This window comes from Barbus barbus (genome assembly GCF_936440315.1).
Source record: "Barbus barbus genome assembly, chromosome: 24".
Taxonomy (NCBI): Eukaryota; Metazoa; Chordata; class Actinopteri; order Cypriniformes; family Cyprinidae; genus Barbus; species Barbus barbus.
In genome coordinates this window covers 27116464-27135939 of record NC_136752.1, presented here as the reverse complement: position 1 = coordinate 27135939, position 19476 = coordinate 27116464, and the positions used below count along the sequence as shown (strand labels likewise).

At 36.2% G+C, this 19476-nt stretch overlaps 2 protein-coding genes across 2 annotated transcripts in view; both read left to right on the top strand.

The window, feature by feature from the left end:
- LOC306844369 (importin-13-like) overlaps positions 1 to 6188 on the top strand; it is a 39086-nt gene extending 32898 nt beyond the window's left edge. The window contains exons 16-21 of the mRNA XM_079376453.1: positions 1565 to 1617; positions 3409 to 3475; positions 3565 to 3623; positions 4717 to 4806; positions 4887 to 5068; positions 5793 to 6188. Of these exons, the coding sequence (XP_079232579.1) occupies positions 1565 to 1617; positions 3409 to 3475; positions 3565 to 3623; positions 4717 to 4806; positions 4887 to 5068; positions 5793 to 5889 (548 nt within the window). The 3' untranslated portion in view covers positions 5890 to 6188. The remainder of the gene's footprint in view (positions 1 to 1564; positions 1618 to 3408; positions 3476 to 3564; positions 3624 to 4716; positions 4807 to 4886; positions 5069 to 5792) is intronic.
- Positions 6189 to 7395: 1207 nt separating this feature from the next.
- The window catches only part of LOC306844368 (protein eva-1 homolog C-like), a 45150-nt gene continuing 33069 nt past the window's right edge, over positions 7396 to 19476 (top strand). Inside the window, exons 1-2 of the mRNA XM_079376452.1 lie at positions 7396 to 7634; positions 8402 to 9600. Coding sequence (XP_079232578.1) covers positions 9498 to 9600 — 103 coding nt within the window. The 5' untranslated portion in view covers positions 7396 to 7634; positions 8402 to 9497. The remainder of the gene's footprint in view (positions 7635 to 8401; positions 9601 to 19476) is intronic.

Below are 19476 nucleotides of genomic sequence, written 5' to 3'. Positions count from 1 at the left end.
CTATTATATCTCATCTACTGGTTTCTTGATTTATTATATTTGGCATATAATTAAACACTCTACATTAAGAAAACTGGTTAAAACTTAGGAAGGTTTTTGCAAAGCTAAAACAGTGAAATTCTTAATACTAATTCCAAATGATGTTAATGTTTTTCTATAAAAACAACAAAAAAGACTTTTGTAGCCCAGAAGTTGCGTAGGTGTGTTAATTCACTATAAACACAATATAGTCTAGATTCATGGTTGGATTTATCACAGTTTGTCACTGAGAATGTCTGCTTATATTAATATGATTATGAATGCAGCCCTACTTACCCATAATGCTGCGTATACACATTCATAAATTGGGGATTTTGCTTTTGTGCACCTGTTAAACTTGTCTTTGGACTTTTTTCTTTTCACTGCACCACTTCCACCCACTTGTTGATTTGAATGAAAAACATGCCTTCTTTTGCTTGGTTACTGTCAGCTTGCAGATTCAAGTAAGCTTTATTGCAATTCTGCTATATGTAGAGACATACAAAGGAATGAAATGTGATGCAATTACTGATTTAACTCTAATGAAAGGACTTGCACTGAAAAAATGTGATGCAGGACTTTGAAACAATTTTTACTCAGAAATTGTTTGTAAATTCCACAAATATTCTAAAGTAAGTAACCAAATTTTCATTTTCTGGTTTGGACCAACCAATTACAAGAAGTGTGAAAACAACCTAAAATTGTCCGGTATGACTCAAAACACACACACAGTGACACACAATGACCTATAACATACACACATAGTTGGTCTTTGCATGTGTCCACTAGCGTGCTTGCATCCCTCACTTGTTCGTCATTCATCACATTCTATTGTTTTAACCACATCGTTTCCAAATCAGCAGAAATGTGAGCGATAACACTCTTATCCCGATCAGGTGTCATGGCTGAGAGGACCTGCCGTGGCCTGTGTGTTTGTGTGTCGTTTGTTTTCTGTGAAGGGGCGGGGTTTAGCGGGTGGGCGGGTTCTGGGTTTGTGGGGGCGGGGTCTTGTTTGGAGTGTGGGAACAGCTAAGGGAGGGAAGTTTGGGACTGACTGCTACCTTGCTCTTCCGGGGTGGCGGTGGGAACCAAGCGCTCACCAGCCGCGGTGGGCCAGTCGGGTGTCTGAATTGAATTTACAGACAACGAAAACAAATAAAACGCACTAAAAAGAAAGCAAGCAACACAAGTGTCATCACAGTAACAGGTGCCTCCTGGGTTCCCACTCCAAACCCACTGTTTCTTTTGTTTTTTTAGGTTTCTTTTCTTTCTCTCGTTACTTCTATTTCTTTTCCTCCTTTGTTTCTCCCCTTCAGAACGGACTCATTGATCTGTCTTTCTTTGTTTTTCCTCTTTGTTTTTCGCAACTGCCTTCAAGTCGTTCATGTTCCCTCCTCTTTCTCTGCCCTACTTCTCTCACGCGTGCGATTATTTCCGTCCAGTTGACTTTTCCGTTCCACATGACTGTTCGATCTGTTCTTTTGCTGTTTGTATATATTCTTATTATTCTTATTATTTCTTAAGTTTCATCTTTATTATATTTTAGGGCCCAGGGATCATCCTGATATTGTTGATTCATTTATGCAACTCCAAGCTCAGGTGTGTTTTTGGTTTTCTTATTTCATTCACTTTGGGTTTCTCTCTTCTCTTTCGCTGTCCCTTTCTTTCTCACTTCTCTTCCCTTCTGTCCTGTGTCACAGGGTCTTTACAGACCCTTGTTTTGCTCGGGCAGTGGAATTGACCTGAGGGGTTTTGCGATTGGATGATTGACAGTTCTTTTGTCCAATAGTCACACAGACAACAGTCAGCACCTCTAATCCGTGTACATCTCATTCAGTCCAAAGATCCTGATCCTGGTTTATTACACATCGAAACTTGGCTGTGATCGTGTTGCAGTTCACAGCATTTCTTTTACAGTGCAGTTGGCCTAAATTATGTGATAATTAAATAATTATTATATATAAATAAGTATATAAATTAACTATTATAATTTTAAATACAGCAGGATTTTGCACAGTTGAAACCCAACTTTATCTTTTGACACATTGTTTGTTGTCATTGCATCAAAAAGAAGCGAGTTACAAAATTTTAGAATACACTGAACATCTAAATTTAAAGAGAAATGAAATCAAACTTTAGGATTTTGAGTAATTTCAAATAAATTGTTAAGCGTATAGATTAGAAATATTTGAGAATATATATATACTAATTTATAAATAAGTAAAATGAGTAAATAGTAATGATCTACCTCAGTCTTTATATTGCACACATATTTTGTTGTTAGTGTCATCCACAAAAATGAGCAATTTCAATAATGACACACATTTTTAAAACTCATTACATTATTTCCTTTAAAAAGGAATTAAGGGAGATTAAAAGGTTAAAATGCAGAAAATGTCAAACTTATTATTTATTTATTTTCATTTGATCATTTTATTTGATTAAACCTACAGTAAACTGCTTTTGTTTGTTCAAAACTACAGTAAAACAGTAATATTGCAAAATATTATTAGAATTTAGATGTTTTCTATTTGAATATATTTTAAACCAGAATTTATTCCTTGTGATGCAAAGCTGGATTTTCAGCTTCATTACTCCAGTGTCACACGATCCTTCAGAAATCATTCTAATATGCTGATTTGCCGCTGAAGAAATGTTTCTTATTATTATCAGAGTTGAAAACAGCTGCTTCAGATTTTTGTGGAAACTGTTATTAATTTTTTTTAAAATACAAAGTTCGAAAGAACCACATTTATTTAAAATAGAAATCTTGTGTAACATTATAAATGTCTTTACTGTCGCTTTTGATCAATTTAATGCATCCTTGCTGAATAAAAGTGAGGCTCAAGATCCCACAAACCCCTACCGCCCCTTCCAGTGTCATTCCAGCCCTGAAAACCGATGAAAGCCTAAATGAATTCATCTCAATGAATTGATTCAAATGAATTGGCTCTCTCGTTTATGTCTTCTCATGAAGTTCTCATGAGGTTCTCCCTATCTATCAGTTTCTCTCTCTTGTCTCTTTCTCAAATATCCTCTCATCCTCAATGAGTTTCTTAATGCATCAGTTGTCTTTATCGTACATGTTACTTAGATTTCTGTTGCATTCAGTCCAACTGAGCAGAGAAAGTAGTGATCGAACAGATAAAAATCATCATACCTTTAGTTTCTATTGAGTTAAATTTCAGTATTTTAGTTTCTTTGGTGTTGATTTCTTACTTACCTGATCTGTTTGCATTGAATATGTACGTTTGGTTGATTTTCTAGAGCTAGACAGGTGTAGGGAGTGAGTGATGGAGGGAGGGTGGGCGGGGCACAGGAGTGATTGACAGGGTTCCAGGGGCGGGTTTGAGTCATGTGCTCTGTTCATTGGCTCTGTCTTATTTGTAGGCCCTCAAACGGAAGCCCGACTTATTCTTATCAGAGAATCTTGATGTGAAAGCCGTGTTTCACTGTGGTAAGTCTGTTTAAAATGTAGAAATCATGAATGAATGTGTCTAAGCCTGTGTAAAACATTTCTCTAATGCTGCTATGTTTCGGCTGTAGGAGTGCTGTCACTGAAATTCCCAGAAGGCCCGACAGTCAAATCTACCTGCCTTTTCTTTGTAAGTCAGAGATCATCATAACAACCTGGGTTATTATTCACACCAAGGAATACAAGAATACGCTACTGGTCAAAAGTGAAAGAAGTCTTTTATGCTCACCAAGGCTCCATTTATTTGATTAAAAATACAGTGAAAACAGAAATATTGCCAAATATTATTACAGTTGTTTAAATGTACAGCTTTCTGTTTGAATATACTTTAAAAATGTAATTTATTGCTGTGATCAAAGCTGAATTTTCAGCATCATTGCTCTAGTCTTCAGTGTCACATGATCCTTCAGAAATCATTCTAATATGCTGGTTTGCTGCGCAGTTATCAATTAAAATTGGTGCTTAATAATTAATAATGGTTGTTATCAATGTTATTTTTGTGGAAACCATGATGCATCTTTTTCAGGATACTTTGATTAAAGAAAGTTCAAAAGAACAACATTTATTTGAAAGAGAACTCTTTTGTGACATTACAAATGCCTTCATTTTTGATCATTTAATGCATCCTTGCTAAATAAGATTTGTAGTGAGCGAGGCCGGTGGAGTTAATGATAATGAGCGACACCTGCACCACTCACCGGTCTCGGGTCCCACGGAGGAGCTCCGGAAGGATAAAAGAAGTGACGTCTTCCACTGGCCCCGCCCCACTCACTACAAGATTTTTTTAACTCTATTGTGTAACAAGGTTTCCACAAAACTATTAAGCATCACAACTGTTTTCAACATTGATAATATTCAGAAATGTTTCTTGAGCAGGAAATGAGCATATTAGAAGGATCATGGCACGTTGAAGACTGGAGGAATGATACAGAAAATTCAGCTTTGATCAAAGCAATAAATTACATTTTAAAATATATTCAATTAGAACGGGTTTATTACTGTTTTTACTGTATATCTGATCAAATAAATGCAGCCTTGGTGAGCAGAAGAGACTTCTTTCAAAAAACTTAATTCCAAACTTTTGTATTTTGTTTTGGTGGAAGATTTAATGCTGTGTGTGAATTGACCTTCAGTTTGTCTCTCTTTACCTCCTGTGAAATACACTTTTAGAAATAGTAGCCACGTGCAATGTTTAATTGGTTCTTTATTGGTGTTGACTGCAGACGGAGCTAATACCACACTGCGCAGACATTCCTCCTGTTGGTCAGATTGTGCAGCAAGATGGTAAACTCCTCCTGCTGGCTGTACTGGAGGTGAGCTTGCAACTATTCACAAGAGGTGCACAATACATGGTTGAGTAATGTTAAAAAAAAAAAATCTGTTCTTTCATCAGGCCATCGGCGGTCAGTCATCCCGCAGTCTGATGGATCAATTTGCAGAGGTGCTCTTCTGTCTGAACAAGCATTGCTTTGCTCTGCTGACGGTGTGGCTCAAAGAAGCTCTGCGCTCTCCGGGCTTCCCGTCCTCACGTGTCTCTGATGAGCAGAAAGACACGTTCAGCCAACAGGTGCTCAGGTGAGATGGGTTCATTAGTGGCATTTGACGATTCTGGTCACTATTACCTTCTTCCTAATATTATGTAGAACATTAGATGAATATTTACTGTCTTTTAATGTCACTTTTCATCAAGTTAATGCATCCTGCTGCATAAAAGTATAAAAATCTTACTTGACCCCAAACTTTGTTGACAGTACATTGATGTTTTTGCAAGTTTAGTCAGATGAAATCTATTTATGATTCATTAGTCAGAGTATTATTAATATATAGCTTTATATAGGGCTGTGCAATTAATCGCATGCTTTACTGACGAGATGCGCATGAGAATAGCATGCGATTAATTGCACAGCCCTATATAAAGCTATATATTAATAATACTCTGACTAATGAATCATAAATAGATATCATCCTAGCTTTATATATTCAGGTTTCATTTTAATGTGACTTGTTAAATATTTCTATGTAGCTTTAATTTTTATTTGTTTTTGTTTTAGTAGTTTTAGTACTTCAACACACTTTTTTCCATCAGTTAGTTGCCGTTTTTTCACCTTTATTTCAGATAGCAAAAATATTTTTAATAGGTTTAGCTTTACCTTAAGTTTCAGTTACCAGTAACAACACTGCCCCCCGAATCTAATGTCAATTTGGCCTGTATTTGACATCTCTACAGCTGAGATCTTCATGCACATGAAAACCCATCATCTGAGAATGAAAAACCATGTATTTTTCTGTTTCCTCTCAGGGAGCGAGTGAACAAGCGCCGAGTGAAAGACATTGTGAAGGAGTTCACCCTGGTATGCCGCGGCCTTCATGGAACCGAATACGCCGCAGACTACTGAGCTGCCGCTCATACGGACACAGAGTGTGAGGAAACCCAAAAAGTACAACTCCCAGAAGCCCTCAATGCGATGCGAATGACACGTGTCAGAACTGAGAGTCAGGATCTTCCTCCAACTCGTCCTTCTCGCACTCTCTCTCTTTTTCAACCACTGTCTCATTGGATTTTGGGGCATCCGTATGGCGATCCAAACAGGCGACATCTCCGCTCCCCGCATCTCATGGCATGTTTGCTGGAAACCGTTCTTTGATTCTCCCACGTTCGATCTTCCGTGGCTCTTGGGCTGTTTTCCTTGTGATAATTTGCATCCGTTTGAACAAAGAAATAGTGTTAGTTAAATGTTTTTTATTTTTATTTTGGAGATACTGAAATAAAAAGCATAATGTGTGTGTGTATATATATACACACACACACACGCATATATATATATATATATATATATATATATATATATATATATATATATATATATATATATATATATATATATATATTAAAATATAGATAATAATAATCTAGTAAACCGTGGGGTGACGAGTCCGTGTGCTGCTAACAGAGAGAGGGACCAATACAGACTGATTTTTCTCTGTGGCTTTATATCTATCCTCTATATCTCTGTCTGTTTAACCCCTCACGCTCGATTCTGCCAAAATGTTGTGGACGTTTTTTAATGAAATTATTATTATGATTGTTTTGAGATATATATATTATATATATATTTTGAAGGTCAGCAGCATATTTGGTGACTAGTAGAGACTGGGTGTTACACAACGAATAAGAGAGAGATCCATGCACTAAGATTCATTATTTGTCATCGTTTACCTATCATCATGACGTTCTAACCTGTAAATTTTTCTTTATTCCTTCAGTGAAACACAAAGAAGAACTTCTAGTTTTACATGTTTGAATTGACATGAGATGGTGCATAGATTCGTTTTTGGTTAAACTTTTAATGTCGGGAGGTACATGCACTCACATCATGGTACCAGTAAACATTTGAAGTGTTTTTGAAAGAGTTATTAAAGGAAGAGTTCACCCAAAATTGCTGAAAATTTTATGAAAGTTTACTCAACCTCAGGCCATCCAAGATGTACATGAGTTTGTTTTTTTCACAGATTCTGAGAAATGTAGCATTACATCATTTTCTCACCGATGGATCCTCTGCAGTGAATGGGTGCCGTCAGAATGAGAGTCCAAACAGCTGATAAAAACATCACAATAATCCCCACCACTCCAGTCCATCAGTGTTAATGTCTTGTGAAGTGAGAAGCTGCATGTTTGCGATAAACAAATCAATCATTATGGCATTTTTACCTTTAAACTGTTGTCTGTCTCGTCTGAATCGGGAGACAAATAGGAGCAGATCAAACACCATTTACAAGTGAAAAAAAAAAAAAAAAAAAACAGTTCTAAGCATATATGTGGGTGGATTTTAATGTAAGAGGACAACAGGAGATGGACTTTTCCACTGGAGGAAGCGTTATTAAGGATTATGGATTCATATTTTGGCCAGTAGTGGCAGTGTAAAGTTGATGGATTTGTTTCTTATAAACATGCAACTTTTCTCTTCACAAGGTGTTAACCGATGGACTGGAGTGGTGTGGATTACTTGGATTATTGTGATGTTTTTATCAGCTGTTTGGGCTCTCATTCTGACGGCACCCATTCATTGGTGAGCAAGTGATGCAATGCTGCATTTCTCCAAATCTGATGAAAAACAAACTACATCTTGGATGGCCTCTGAGGGTGAGTAAACTCATCAAATTTAAATTTTAGGGCGAACAATCCCTTTAAACATACCGCATGTCTCTCTCTCTCTTTTTCGTTTCCCTCCCAGTTGCTTGCCGACATGTAGCATGTGTGTTGCGTTACATATGGGCCCAGAATGTGTCGTAATCAGTGGACGAGGGCTGTTCTATCGTGTTTGTTTACTAGCGAATCACAGAGTGAGAACGAAGGGAGAGACCGAGACAGAGGAGTCAAATGTACATTAGGTTTTTTGTTTCCTTTTTCTTTTTTTGTACCTTGTTTTAATTTATTAAATACATCTGAGATGGCAGCTCTGGGTTCTGTGGTCTGTTTGCATGAATGATGGTGTGAATGCTTATCACAAGAAGACTAAACCAAACCACAGGTTCTTCAGGTGAGTATTGCAGTATGCAGTGTTCGTTCAAGCCCATGCTACAGGAAGGTTTTTGTCATTTTTACTGCAGTGAATATTTCTCAGGTTGCTTGTTTTCTAAAGTGAGTTGCTGTATGGACTCAAACCTTAAAATCTTAAAAAAGCTATTAGACACACTATTGCAGACATACTATTAGACTATTATTGCACACGGATGTTGTTGTTCTTTTCTGACAACATGCCCCATTGCAGGCTTTTCTGCTAAATTAAACCGTAAAACAGTTATAATGAACACGCAATTCAAGAAACAGTAAAAATGTTAACATCAAAACCAAACAAATAATATAAACTGCAGTGAACTGATGAATCCATATCGTTTTATTTGATGAAGGGGAGTTACTGCAGTTCTTCATATTGATCAGCAGATGTCTCTACAGCTCTGGAGAAACATTGAGAGTTTGTCATGAGGAGAACCTAATAAGTCGTAGTCAGGTAAAATGTTTTATTTTTTATTCATGTACTTATTTAATCAGCTTTATTTACTTTGCATGCCCTTGAAGTCATCACAGACACCAGCTTGATATTAGGAAACTGCTGGAGTTTATATATTTTTGCAAATGTGTTTTTAGTTTTTAATAAACTGCAATGGTAAAATATCAGATTGGGATGCTGTTTATAAAATATTAAATTATTTATGGAATAGTTCATTATTGTAAATGATGATACTAAAACACAGCATTATATAGCTATATGTAAAGTCATGGTTTCTGCATATTATGTATATGAAGGACAAATGGCACAGTTATAGTGATTCTGTCCAAACAGTCGTCTTCTATAATCTATTCTACACTATTCAGTACGATAGCAGCTGTTATCATTATGTAAAATATGGTTTGGTCCAATTATAGTTAGAGGAGATCACAGTTTAAAGAGAAACTTCACTGAATCAAACTGACCCCAAAAATAGTACTAGGATACTTTAATTGATTTCTAAAGAAATACACAGAAATCTGAAGAAAATCACACGGGATTGTAACATCCTGACGGTGAGTAAATCTATTTCTATAGTCTTTGGTAAATCATGGCGTTTTTAGGTGTACTGTCCCTTTAAGATTAAAGTGTTTTGATATTAATCTTTTGTGTTTGTTGTTATTATGGTGTTATCTAAATACAATTTTTTTTTTTTTGTATATGTACTTCATATAAACTCTAACACTACAGTGTATTGAGTATTGATATTAAATCATCAGCAGTGAGCCTGAAATTCAGGGACTTTGGGAAGGGGGAACTCTCTCTCTCTCTCTCTCTCTCTCTCTCGCGCGCGCTCTCTCTCTCTCTCTCTCTCTCTCTCTCTCTCTCTCTCTCTCTCTCTCTCTCTCTCTCTGGTGTTCTTCTGACTCTGTCTCTGGAGTCTCCAGACTGAAGTCATGGAATCAGACATCACTATAGGTTCTACGGTCTGATCCTGTCAGGAATCATCGGATCTGATGGGACATTTAAGGATGTTTTTCCCTGATGTCTCATATTTACTGCTGTTGTTGGGAATCTCGTGTCTGACTGGCTTCACTAAGACTTCACAGGAGTTCTCAGGTACTGAACACCACCATCATCATCACTACCATCATCACCTACAAGAGTTTGTGTATTGACACTTTATCACGTAGGCTATTACTCTTTTAAAAATGCAATAGTTTAACACGCGTTTAGTAGAATTTTTCAGCTTTGCATTTTAAAACTTTTTTTTAAATTCCAGCTGCATTTTTTATTTTATTTTCATGCATTATTGAGGTATTGATGTGACGTGCGCGAGTTTATTTCATCCCGGATTAAATATATGAAACAGATATATTTTGTAACAGATTGTTTCGCGAGAATTTCCGTGACCGACGCGATCAAAGAGAAAGTGCACGTGTGCGCGCGCCCGTTGGGTTACAGTGTTACATGTCATCATCATATACACTAACTACATACAGTGGGCTCCAAACGTCTGAGTAATTAATGAAAATGCTTCTCTTTTGCATTTTAAAAATGACTATAATATTTTCATTACATAATTAGGCTGTATTATCGGAGTAGCGATTTGGAGTGAGACGTTGAATTGAAGAAACATGGAATAAGAAAAGCCATCTGAAATTTTCTTCTAAAATTAGCATTTTTCTCAGGCTCCTATGTTTACGTTCAGTTATTTCACTTTAAAAAAAAATCTAATAAAAATATTGCCATTACTGCTCATTTTAGCAGAAAATTTCAAAGGGCACTTAGAGGCTTTTGGATCTGAACTCTTCATATTATATATATTTATATGAGCTAAATGCATGAAGCATTGATTTCATGAACATTGATTGTTGTGCATTAGGCTGTTGTATCTTTTAAAGTGTGATGAGAAGAGCTACATCCTCAGCACTGTTTGTGTAGTTTCCCTGTAGTTTATGAAGGCTGAGTGTTTGTTCAGTGAAGACTTGAAGGACACAACAGAGATGAACTGATCAGAAACAGCTGTGATGTGGTGAGTGAAGGCAGATCTCAGTGTGCGATGGAATTTTGTTTGCATTTCTCTTCTCAATTCACTTAGATGTGCAAAGTTTTGCTTTGGATGAAAAATCAACATCATGTTTTTTTGTTTGAGTACCACAACTGAACTTGCATTGACAGTCAGGGTTATTTGTGTAGTGCTTTACACAATACGGATTCAAAGCGGGTTTATAGAAGATAGAGACGTACTGGGTGAGTCTCACGAAATCTGTTAAAGCCATGTCAGGCTACATTTAAAAAAAAGAAGTATATGTATGAATGTGTGTTATGTATTTCAGTGTTATTTGAATACTAAACTATTTTCATTACTTGAAATAAACATTAACTGAAATAAATTTAGAATAAAATAAGCTTATTTTATTTCAGCTACAACATTTCATTTTTGTTTAGCTTAGGTTTACGTACTAAAATAACCAAAAACTAAAACTACATAGACATAAATAAAGAAATAAAATAAAAATGCACAACAAATCTTGATTAAAGTGGTCAAAATAAATGTATTTATTTACTATAGTTTTTAAAATTATTTATAGACTTTAAAATAAAAACAAAGCCTGATTTTGCACTGTGGAATTATTTTCATGTCTAATTACTGTCATGTGAAAAACAATATTTAAATTGTAAAATATTTATACTTGATGGTAGTATTTCCTGCTCTGCCTTTAATTTCTGCTGATTTAAATAAAAATAGAATATGTGCACAGAATGGTTACCATCCATATTAAAGTAACAAGACGGTAAATATCAATGAGAATAACAACAATAACAGGACGTGTTTAAATAATCCAAGTGCAACAAAATACAAAAGAAAAAGCTAAGTTTTTACGTGAAATATGAGCCAGACTTGTGTTTTGAGAATGGACTTGTCAAAGAAACACACATCAGTGGAAGATTGTTGGTTATTTTCAGCCGAACACAGTTGAGAATTATTGTTCTGTCGGGTCGCACAGGACCGTCCGCTCACACACTCTCGAATGTCCGTTTGATTGACAGGTGCTTGAAGAGGCTGACAGAAGTTGTCCATGGAGACGGAGCATCTGTTGCCGGGCAACAGGCCTGTACATCTGTCCTACAGGAACCTTGTGCCTTTGTGTGTGCTGTGTTTTATCTTGGTTAATTAGCTTCACACACACACACACACATTAAGATTCATTGTGTGTGTGTGTTTTCACTACAGTGAAAGTGCTCATAAAGCTGTGGGCGGGGCTTAGTGAGGCGTTGAATGGGATGTGTGGCTGTTAAAGGGTCAGGAGGTCAACTGAGGTCAAACCGTTTGATGATCCAATACACCATTAAGACTAGAGGAATGTCTGTCTGTCAGTCGTACTGCTTTAATGTCAGCAGAAAATGGCATTTAAAGGTGCACTAAGTAACTTTTTTTCACTGTGAAAATGTTGTATGAAAGGAGTTTTTAATAGACATAAAGTAAAATTAAAAATGTAGTTATATCAGAATAAAAAAAGGTAATTTCCGAGTGAAACTGAAAACTTGGCTGCAAGTGCGCGACTTAATTTTATGCATCTGAATTAGATTGGGTTGTGAATTAATAATAAATTAACAACAATTTATATATTGTTATAGTTTAATATACTATATTGTTCTAATTTAATATAATTATATAATATTAAAAATGATTTATTTAATTTAGTTTATATTATTATGTAATTGTACAATTATTAAATTTTTTTTAAAATACATTTAATATATAATATAATACATAATGTATTATTAAATAATGTGCACTAGTTAAAGACCAGGAATATACATTAAGAAAGTAGTGTTCATTTCATTTTAATATATTAAGATAATTTTATAGCTTTTAGTAATATTTTGAATCAGGTTTTTCCTATATTTATTTTCATTTCATTTGTTTTCATTATAATTTGTTTAATTATTTGACTACTTAGTAAAACTTGGTTTGCACTTAGTTTAATATTTAATTGAACTAAATTACAATGATAAATGTTGCCTTGGCAACTATCTGATATCATTTTTTTTTTAATTTAATTTAACATTTGTTTTATTTCAAATAATTTTAGTTTCCATTTTTTATGTTTTATTTTAGTTTAATTAACTATATTAACCTTGCTTCAGATTTGGACTGTCTGTGAACGTGTAAATATTTTTTTGCCAAAAGTGAGGATTTTATTAATCACAGGACCTGTTTTTCTTTCTAAATTCATCTGTTACCAAAATGCTCATGACTGTAGTCACATTACGAGTCTAATCTCACTCAATCTCTTTGCATCCCGTTACTGCCAAGATGGAAAAGTCTCGCTGCCGGAAGAGAGTAATGCTTGAAATCAGAGAGAGAGTTTAGCTGAGGTGAGAGGCGCTCCAATAACCTTTATAATCCAGAAAGCCAAGAGGTTAGAGCCGTGTGTGTGTGTGTGTGTGTTCTCAGACACTTTGTTCCGGAGGTGGAACTTGAAACCACTGCCTTCTGTTTGTAGAAAAGACCCCCTTCCCCAAACTCCAAGACCCTTTTTCCCATCTGGACCCAAGCTTTTCTCTTTTCTGCACTGTTAATTAGCAATGTTTACTAAATCAAGCATCACTATTACTATTGTTCATATAGGGTTTGATTTATGACTGGGGAGGTGGAATAAACCCTGAAGCCTTAAATCATCCTGTATATGTACGATTCCTAAAATCATGTGTCTTGTTGAGGAGAGGTGTGCTGGAAAACAGGTGAAAAAACCCAGACTTACACTGAAGGAGGAACCAAAGCTGTATCTAGAGACCAGAATATTGACTTGAGAAGGGACTCTTTTGACCAGTAAGCAGTCGCATAGAAACCAGCTAGAAAAGCCCAGCAACTGTATAGATACTACATAGCATGCACTGGCAACCACACAGAACACTCTAGCGACTGAGTATTAACCGCCCAAAATACTTAGCATGGTGGCAGCGGGGTTTGCTCAGGTGAACTCCGCACACAGTTTCTTCAGAAAATGAAATGATCTAGTTTTGATAATTGTCTTGTGCAGACACATGCCGTATGTTGTGCAGGAGTTCTTTATCAAAACATCTCACACACACACGGAGGTGAGCTGAGTCTGTGCAGATCCTGTGGTTGGATTGTTATGTCTATGACAGAACCCTGTCTGTGTGTGTCTGTCTGTGTGTGTGTCTCTGTGTGTGTGTGTGTGTCTCTGTGTGGGTGTCTCTGTGTGTGTGTGTGTGTGTCTCTGTGTGTGGGTGTCTCTGTGTGGGTGTGGGTGTCTCTATGTGTGTGTGTGTGTCTCTGTGTGGGTGTCTCTGTGTGTGTGTGTGTGTGTGTGTGTCTCTGTGTGGGTGTCTCTGTGTGTGTGTGTGTGTGTGTGTCTCTGTGTGTGGGTGTCTCTATGTGGGTGTGTGTGTCTCTGTGTGGGTGTGGGTGTCTCTGTGTGTGGGTGTCTCTGTGTGGGTGTGGGTGTCTCTATGTGGGTGTGTGTATCTCTGTGTGGGTGTGGGTGTCTCTGTGTGTGTGTGTGTGTGTGTGTGTGTGTGTCTCTGTCTCTGTGTGGGTGTGTGTGTGTGTCTCTGTCTCTGTGTGGGTGTGTGTGTGTGTGTGTCTCTGTGTGTGTGTGTGTGTGTGTGTGTGTGTCTCTGTGCGGGTGTGTGTGTGTGTGTCTCTGTGCGGGTGTGTGTGTGTGTGTCTCTGTGCGGGTGTGTGTGTGTCTCTGTGTGGGTGTGGGTGTCTCTGTGTGTGTGTCTCTGTGTGGGTGTGTGTGTGGGTGTTTCTGTGTGTGTGTCTCTGTGTGGGTCCTGGTATTACCTACATTATAGGGACAACATGTCACCACAATCATAGTAATACCAGTAAATTTTTACCTCCTTTGGGCCCCATAAGAAAAACTGCTGACCCCAAACTTTGAAACTGTATTGAATAGTTGTAGTGAAGTGAAGTGTTTTAGTTTTTTCTTAATCATAATTATCAGCTTTAGTGCACAGAGTGCTAATGAAGCAAATGTGCTTTAATACGGAGTGTTGTCCTTAATTTTTAAACCTCATTAATCTCTTTCATTATTTTATTTACGCATGTAATTAGAGCTTTTTGTGGTGACTTTTCTGGATTTGAGGTTTGTGTTCAGTCATTGTTTTAGCAAATCCATGTGGCGATGCTTTATAGTGCTGCAGAAATAATATAGATCAGCTTTATCTGTTTCTCTCACAATCCAACATCATTTAACCTGCAAGTGAAACACACAAGATGTTAAGGTTTGACTGGTTAGCATGGTCCAGTTAGCCTTTGCTAGTTGTAACAACGGCATGCGTTTAAATGTTGCAGTGTATTTTGATTAGATATATATTTGTGCATTATATTATCGGTCATGTTTATTATATGATGTTTTATTGGAGCAGAGTTGCTGAGATGAGTGGGAATGCTAATGAACGGCTCTATCAGCTGTTACACATCTACAGATACACATTTTTGACAAAGTAAAAGATAGATGATCTATAGATGGATGCATAAATGAGCAGTGAGAGAAAGCAGAAGTAGAAAGAGGAGCAGGTCTCCTTCACAGCAGAGCTGGAGGAGCATAGGAGAACAAGGAGCTTTTGTCCAGCTGATCACATCCTGATCCTTTAAAACGCTCGCAAAAAGTAGTCATCACTCGCTTTTTTCTTCACTTATATACTTTACTACACTCTGGTTTATTATTTTGTGGCGTTTCAGATTTGCCTGCATTTAAACTGCACATACAAAAAACTCAACTGGCTGCTTTACATTTTCATTCAGTATTTTCTCTTAAAGGGACAGTACACCCAAAAGTGCGATAATGTACAGTATTTGAAAAATAATGTGTTTTTTGAACAATAAAACATGTCAACATATTATGTTGCACCAAATACACAAAATAATGATCTTTAAAAAAGCATCATATGACCCCTTTAATTTAGACTTTTATTCACACATAGGCCTACAGTACGCACACACACACATAAATCATAATTTTTCCATGTTTGCCATATGTGTATGTCAATCATTGTTTAGATGCAAAAAAAAAAAAGCCTGAATTAAATCAGTTCATCATATAATGCCATTTTATCTCTTCCCAAGCCTTGGATTAAACCATTCCATTCATATGGATTTTTTTTGCGTGTTTATCATCTTTTTGGACCTACTTTTATTATTTGACACATTTTCCTCTCCAGTTCAGCCAGATGGACACAGCAAAAAGAGATTGTTCAGAAATCACTGCAGTGTAAAAGGTATTGCTAAAACTTGTTTTGGGCCCAAAAAATACAAATCATCATTTACTCACTGCTGCATGACAATTCTTGCAGGGCAGAATCAATAACAACAGAATTTTGACATTATTTTGGGGTGAACTATTCCTTGAAAACGCTAATATCTCATCTAAGCTCCTTCAGCTGATGCCTGTTTAATTTATTAGCAGCTACTAATCTCTATTGTACTGCCATGTTGACACTCTCTCTCTCCACACACACACACTCGCACACTGTAGTGTTTTCCTGTTCTCTGAGGTCACATGAGGTCATCCTGAGGTTAATGACAGTTTTTAAACGAAAGCATCTACTTGTTTTGAGCTTTGATGTGACCGCTGTCCTTTGTTTTTCCGCGAGCATTCGCTGTGTGTGTGGTTTAGGGTGTGTTTGAGCTTCCTGATGCCTGGAGAGCTTCTCTTCACAGCTGCGTTCGGGTTTTGAAGGAATTCCTGCTCAATATCCGCTCTCTCATGTTCTATAATTTTCCAAAAATATCACCGGCAGCAGTAGAGGCTCTTTAGTGCCGCTCCAGTGAGTCAAAGCTAAACACTTTCTGAGGACTCAAAACGATTAGCTGCACCGCTTCGGCTCTTGGCACATTATGTGGACATGTTACTTCAACTATTTTTTTCGTCACTCATTACTTAATCAGACTTTCAAAAAAACATTTTTATTTAAAAGGGCAAAATATTCTCTTTATTAGATTGACCAATGCATGTTGTTTTTTTAATAAATGTATACATTTCTGTTTAAATTAAATTAATGCTTTCATTCAGTAAGGATCAGAATTAATTTAAAATGTTTAAAAGTTTTGTACTTCAAATAAAAGCTGTTTTATAACTTTCTACTCAAAGAATTCTGAAAAAAATAAACTATTGTCAACACTGATAATAATCAGAAATGTTTCTTGAGCAGCAAATCAGCATATTAGAATGATTTCTGAAGATCATGTGACACTGAAGACTGGAGTAATGATGCTGAAAATACAGCTTTGATCACAGAAATCGATTGTTGACCATTTTACAATATATTCTAACAGAAAACAGTTTTTTTGAAATGTAGTAATAGTTCACAATATTACTGCTTTTAACGTACTTGATAAATAAAAAATAAATTTAAATTCAAATAAATACCGCCTTGGTGACACTTTTTTCCAGAATTATTTAAGAAAGTCTTACTGACCCCAAACCTTTGTTTATATATGGTGGGTTTCTGATTGTAGTTTCCGCTCCTGGTGAATGTTAAATGTTCAGAGAATGAGATATGCTGGATAGACACACACAGACAGACAGACAGCTCACCTTTCACAAATAACACTGAACAGTGATCAGACAGACCGCTGGATTGTGTGTGAGGGTGCGTGTGTGTGTGCATGTGTCGCTGTGTTTATTGTGTTTTGCTTCACGTTTCTCTGCAGACGTATGGAATTCGGCCATCATCTCTCTCTGCCAATCACAGCGCAGCATCATTTAAACAGAGGGGAAACTCCAGCACAACTCTCACACACACACACACACACACACACACAGCCTGTTTTCTGTCTTTTCTTACTGACTGTCTCTCATCCAGCTCCTGTGTTTTAGGGCACTGGAAAGGTGGTAAATTACCCCCTCAGATGATCGCATGATTGAGAGCATGACTTATCACTTCCACTTCGTCCCTTTTTTAGGCTCTGCTCTGAATAGCTTTCCCTGCTTTTCGTACTATTTTTTGCAATATTCCATATGCATGCCAAAATTTGCAACCCTATATCCCACAATGCAATGCTCTCAACTTGACCTAGATCTGCTCCCACTGTGATTTGTAATGTCATCTTAAGTCATTGTTTGATATGACAAAGTTTGGATTAAATGCAATTATTTTAAAAAGTTGAACAATAACTAAATTATTTTAATAACTGAGTTCCACCCAGTCACTAAAACAGAGGCGGTATCTGTGTTGTTATTGGTAACTATGGTGAACTGTTAAATATCATTTGCATTAACTAAAATAATGCTGAAATAAAATGAAATATGAATATTAGATGGGAAAAAATAAACTTGAACAACATAGACCTAATGAAATTAGTATCCTTTGCATCTAATGAAATAAAATGAGTTTACTTCAAAATACTAAAATTATTAAATATAACCTGAAATTAAAGCTAAATAGAAATATAAAAACAAAAGTAATAAAAAATGACAAAAGCCCAACAAAATTGAAAAATTTTATAAATAATAAAAATAAAAGCTATTTCAAAATATTAACAAGTAAAAATTTAAAAATATATATATATTTTTAATTTGAATCGTCTGAATTGTCATGTTCAAACTAACACAAAAACATTAAAAAAATGACGTTGGTAACTAATTGTTGTAAAATATGTTTACGTTAAATGATTATAATTATATAAATATAAATTGAAATAAAAATTAAAGCTAAAAAATTACAAAAGCACCACAAAATTGCTAAAATATAAAAATAAAAGCTATTTATTGTGTTGTTTGCATTAAAAAGTGTACTATAGTATTCCATTCCATCCCAGTTTTCCGGCTGGAATATAGAGTACGCCTCACTGCAATATATTATAAACTATATTAATAGGATTCAAACTGAATAAATATTGTTTAATTCATTGAGTATGCTATTTCAAGCACACTCTCTCCACGTTGATATGATTTGATCCCTGCAGCAGTGCCTCTGTCTGTGTGTTTTGACCTGGTTTTATTCTCGTCTTCTGTTTGTTGTGTTGTGTTCAGGTAAACCTCCACCTGAGCTGCTTTAGAGCGCTTCATATTGGTGTGATCGCTGGCCTAGAGGCCGCTCTCTGATTGGAGATCCCACACAGGTGTTGTCTGTCATTTGAGCCGTGATTGGTGAAAGGAGCTGTCAATCAGCGGCTGGAATGTTGGCTTCTGTCCGAGAACAATTGCAGGAGGGATTGTGTTCAGAAAGCTTAAAGCTGTCGGAGGAATCCCGGGTGGATTGTACAGCATTCCTTTCATGAGGAGGAGAACAGGCCTTCTGTATTACATGATTATTTCATTATTCATTCATTCGTTATGAATGCATTTGAGTAGCTTTGTGTGACATTTATGTGAGGCCGATTACAACACCACGATCATGCTGACCATGTTTATTTTCCTATTTTAAATATTGTAATGCAATGCAACTTTATTGTGCTTTTCAAAACACTTTTTCATCTTGAGCTCACATTTATGATTAGCATTAACATGTTTGAGATTAACAGAGTTCATTTTTTGGGTGGACTTTATGACATGGCATGATGCGGTTAGAATTGCGAGTTCATTATCAAGCAATAAAATCTCACAATTCTGACTTTTTTCTAGCAATTATGAGTATATGAGTGGCGTGGTGATGGCGCAGTGGATAAGACACATGCCTTTGGTGTGAGAGACCCGGGTTCGAATCCACTGTGAGACACCAATGTGTCCCTGAGCAAGACACTTAACCCCTAGTTGCTCCAGAGGCGTGCGACCTCTGACATATATAGCAATTGTAAGTCGCTTTGGATAAAAGCGTCAGCTAAATGAATAAATGTAAATGTATATATCTCACATTTCAGAGAAAAAGTCAATTGTGAGATATAAACTTGCAATAACCTTGATTTTAATGATTCTGTGTTGGAAACAAGCTTGTTTTTTTTCTGGGAATTGCAATTACCTTTTTTTTTTTTTTTTATTCTGTGGTGGAAATAAACTTCCATAGATGAATGAC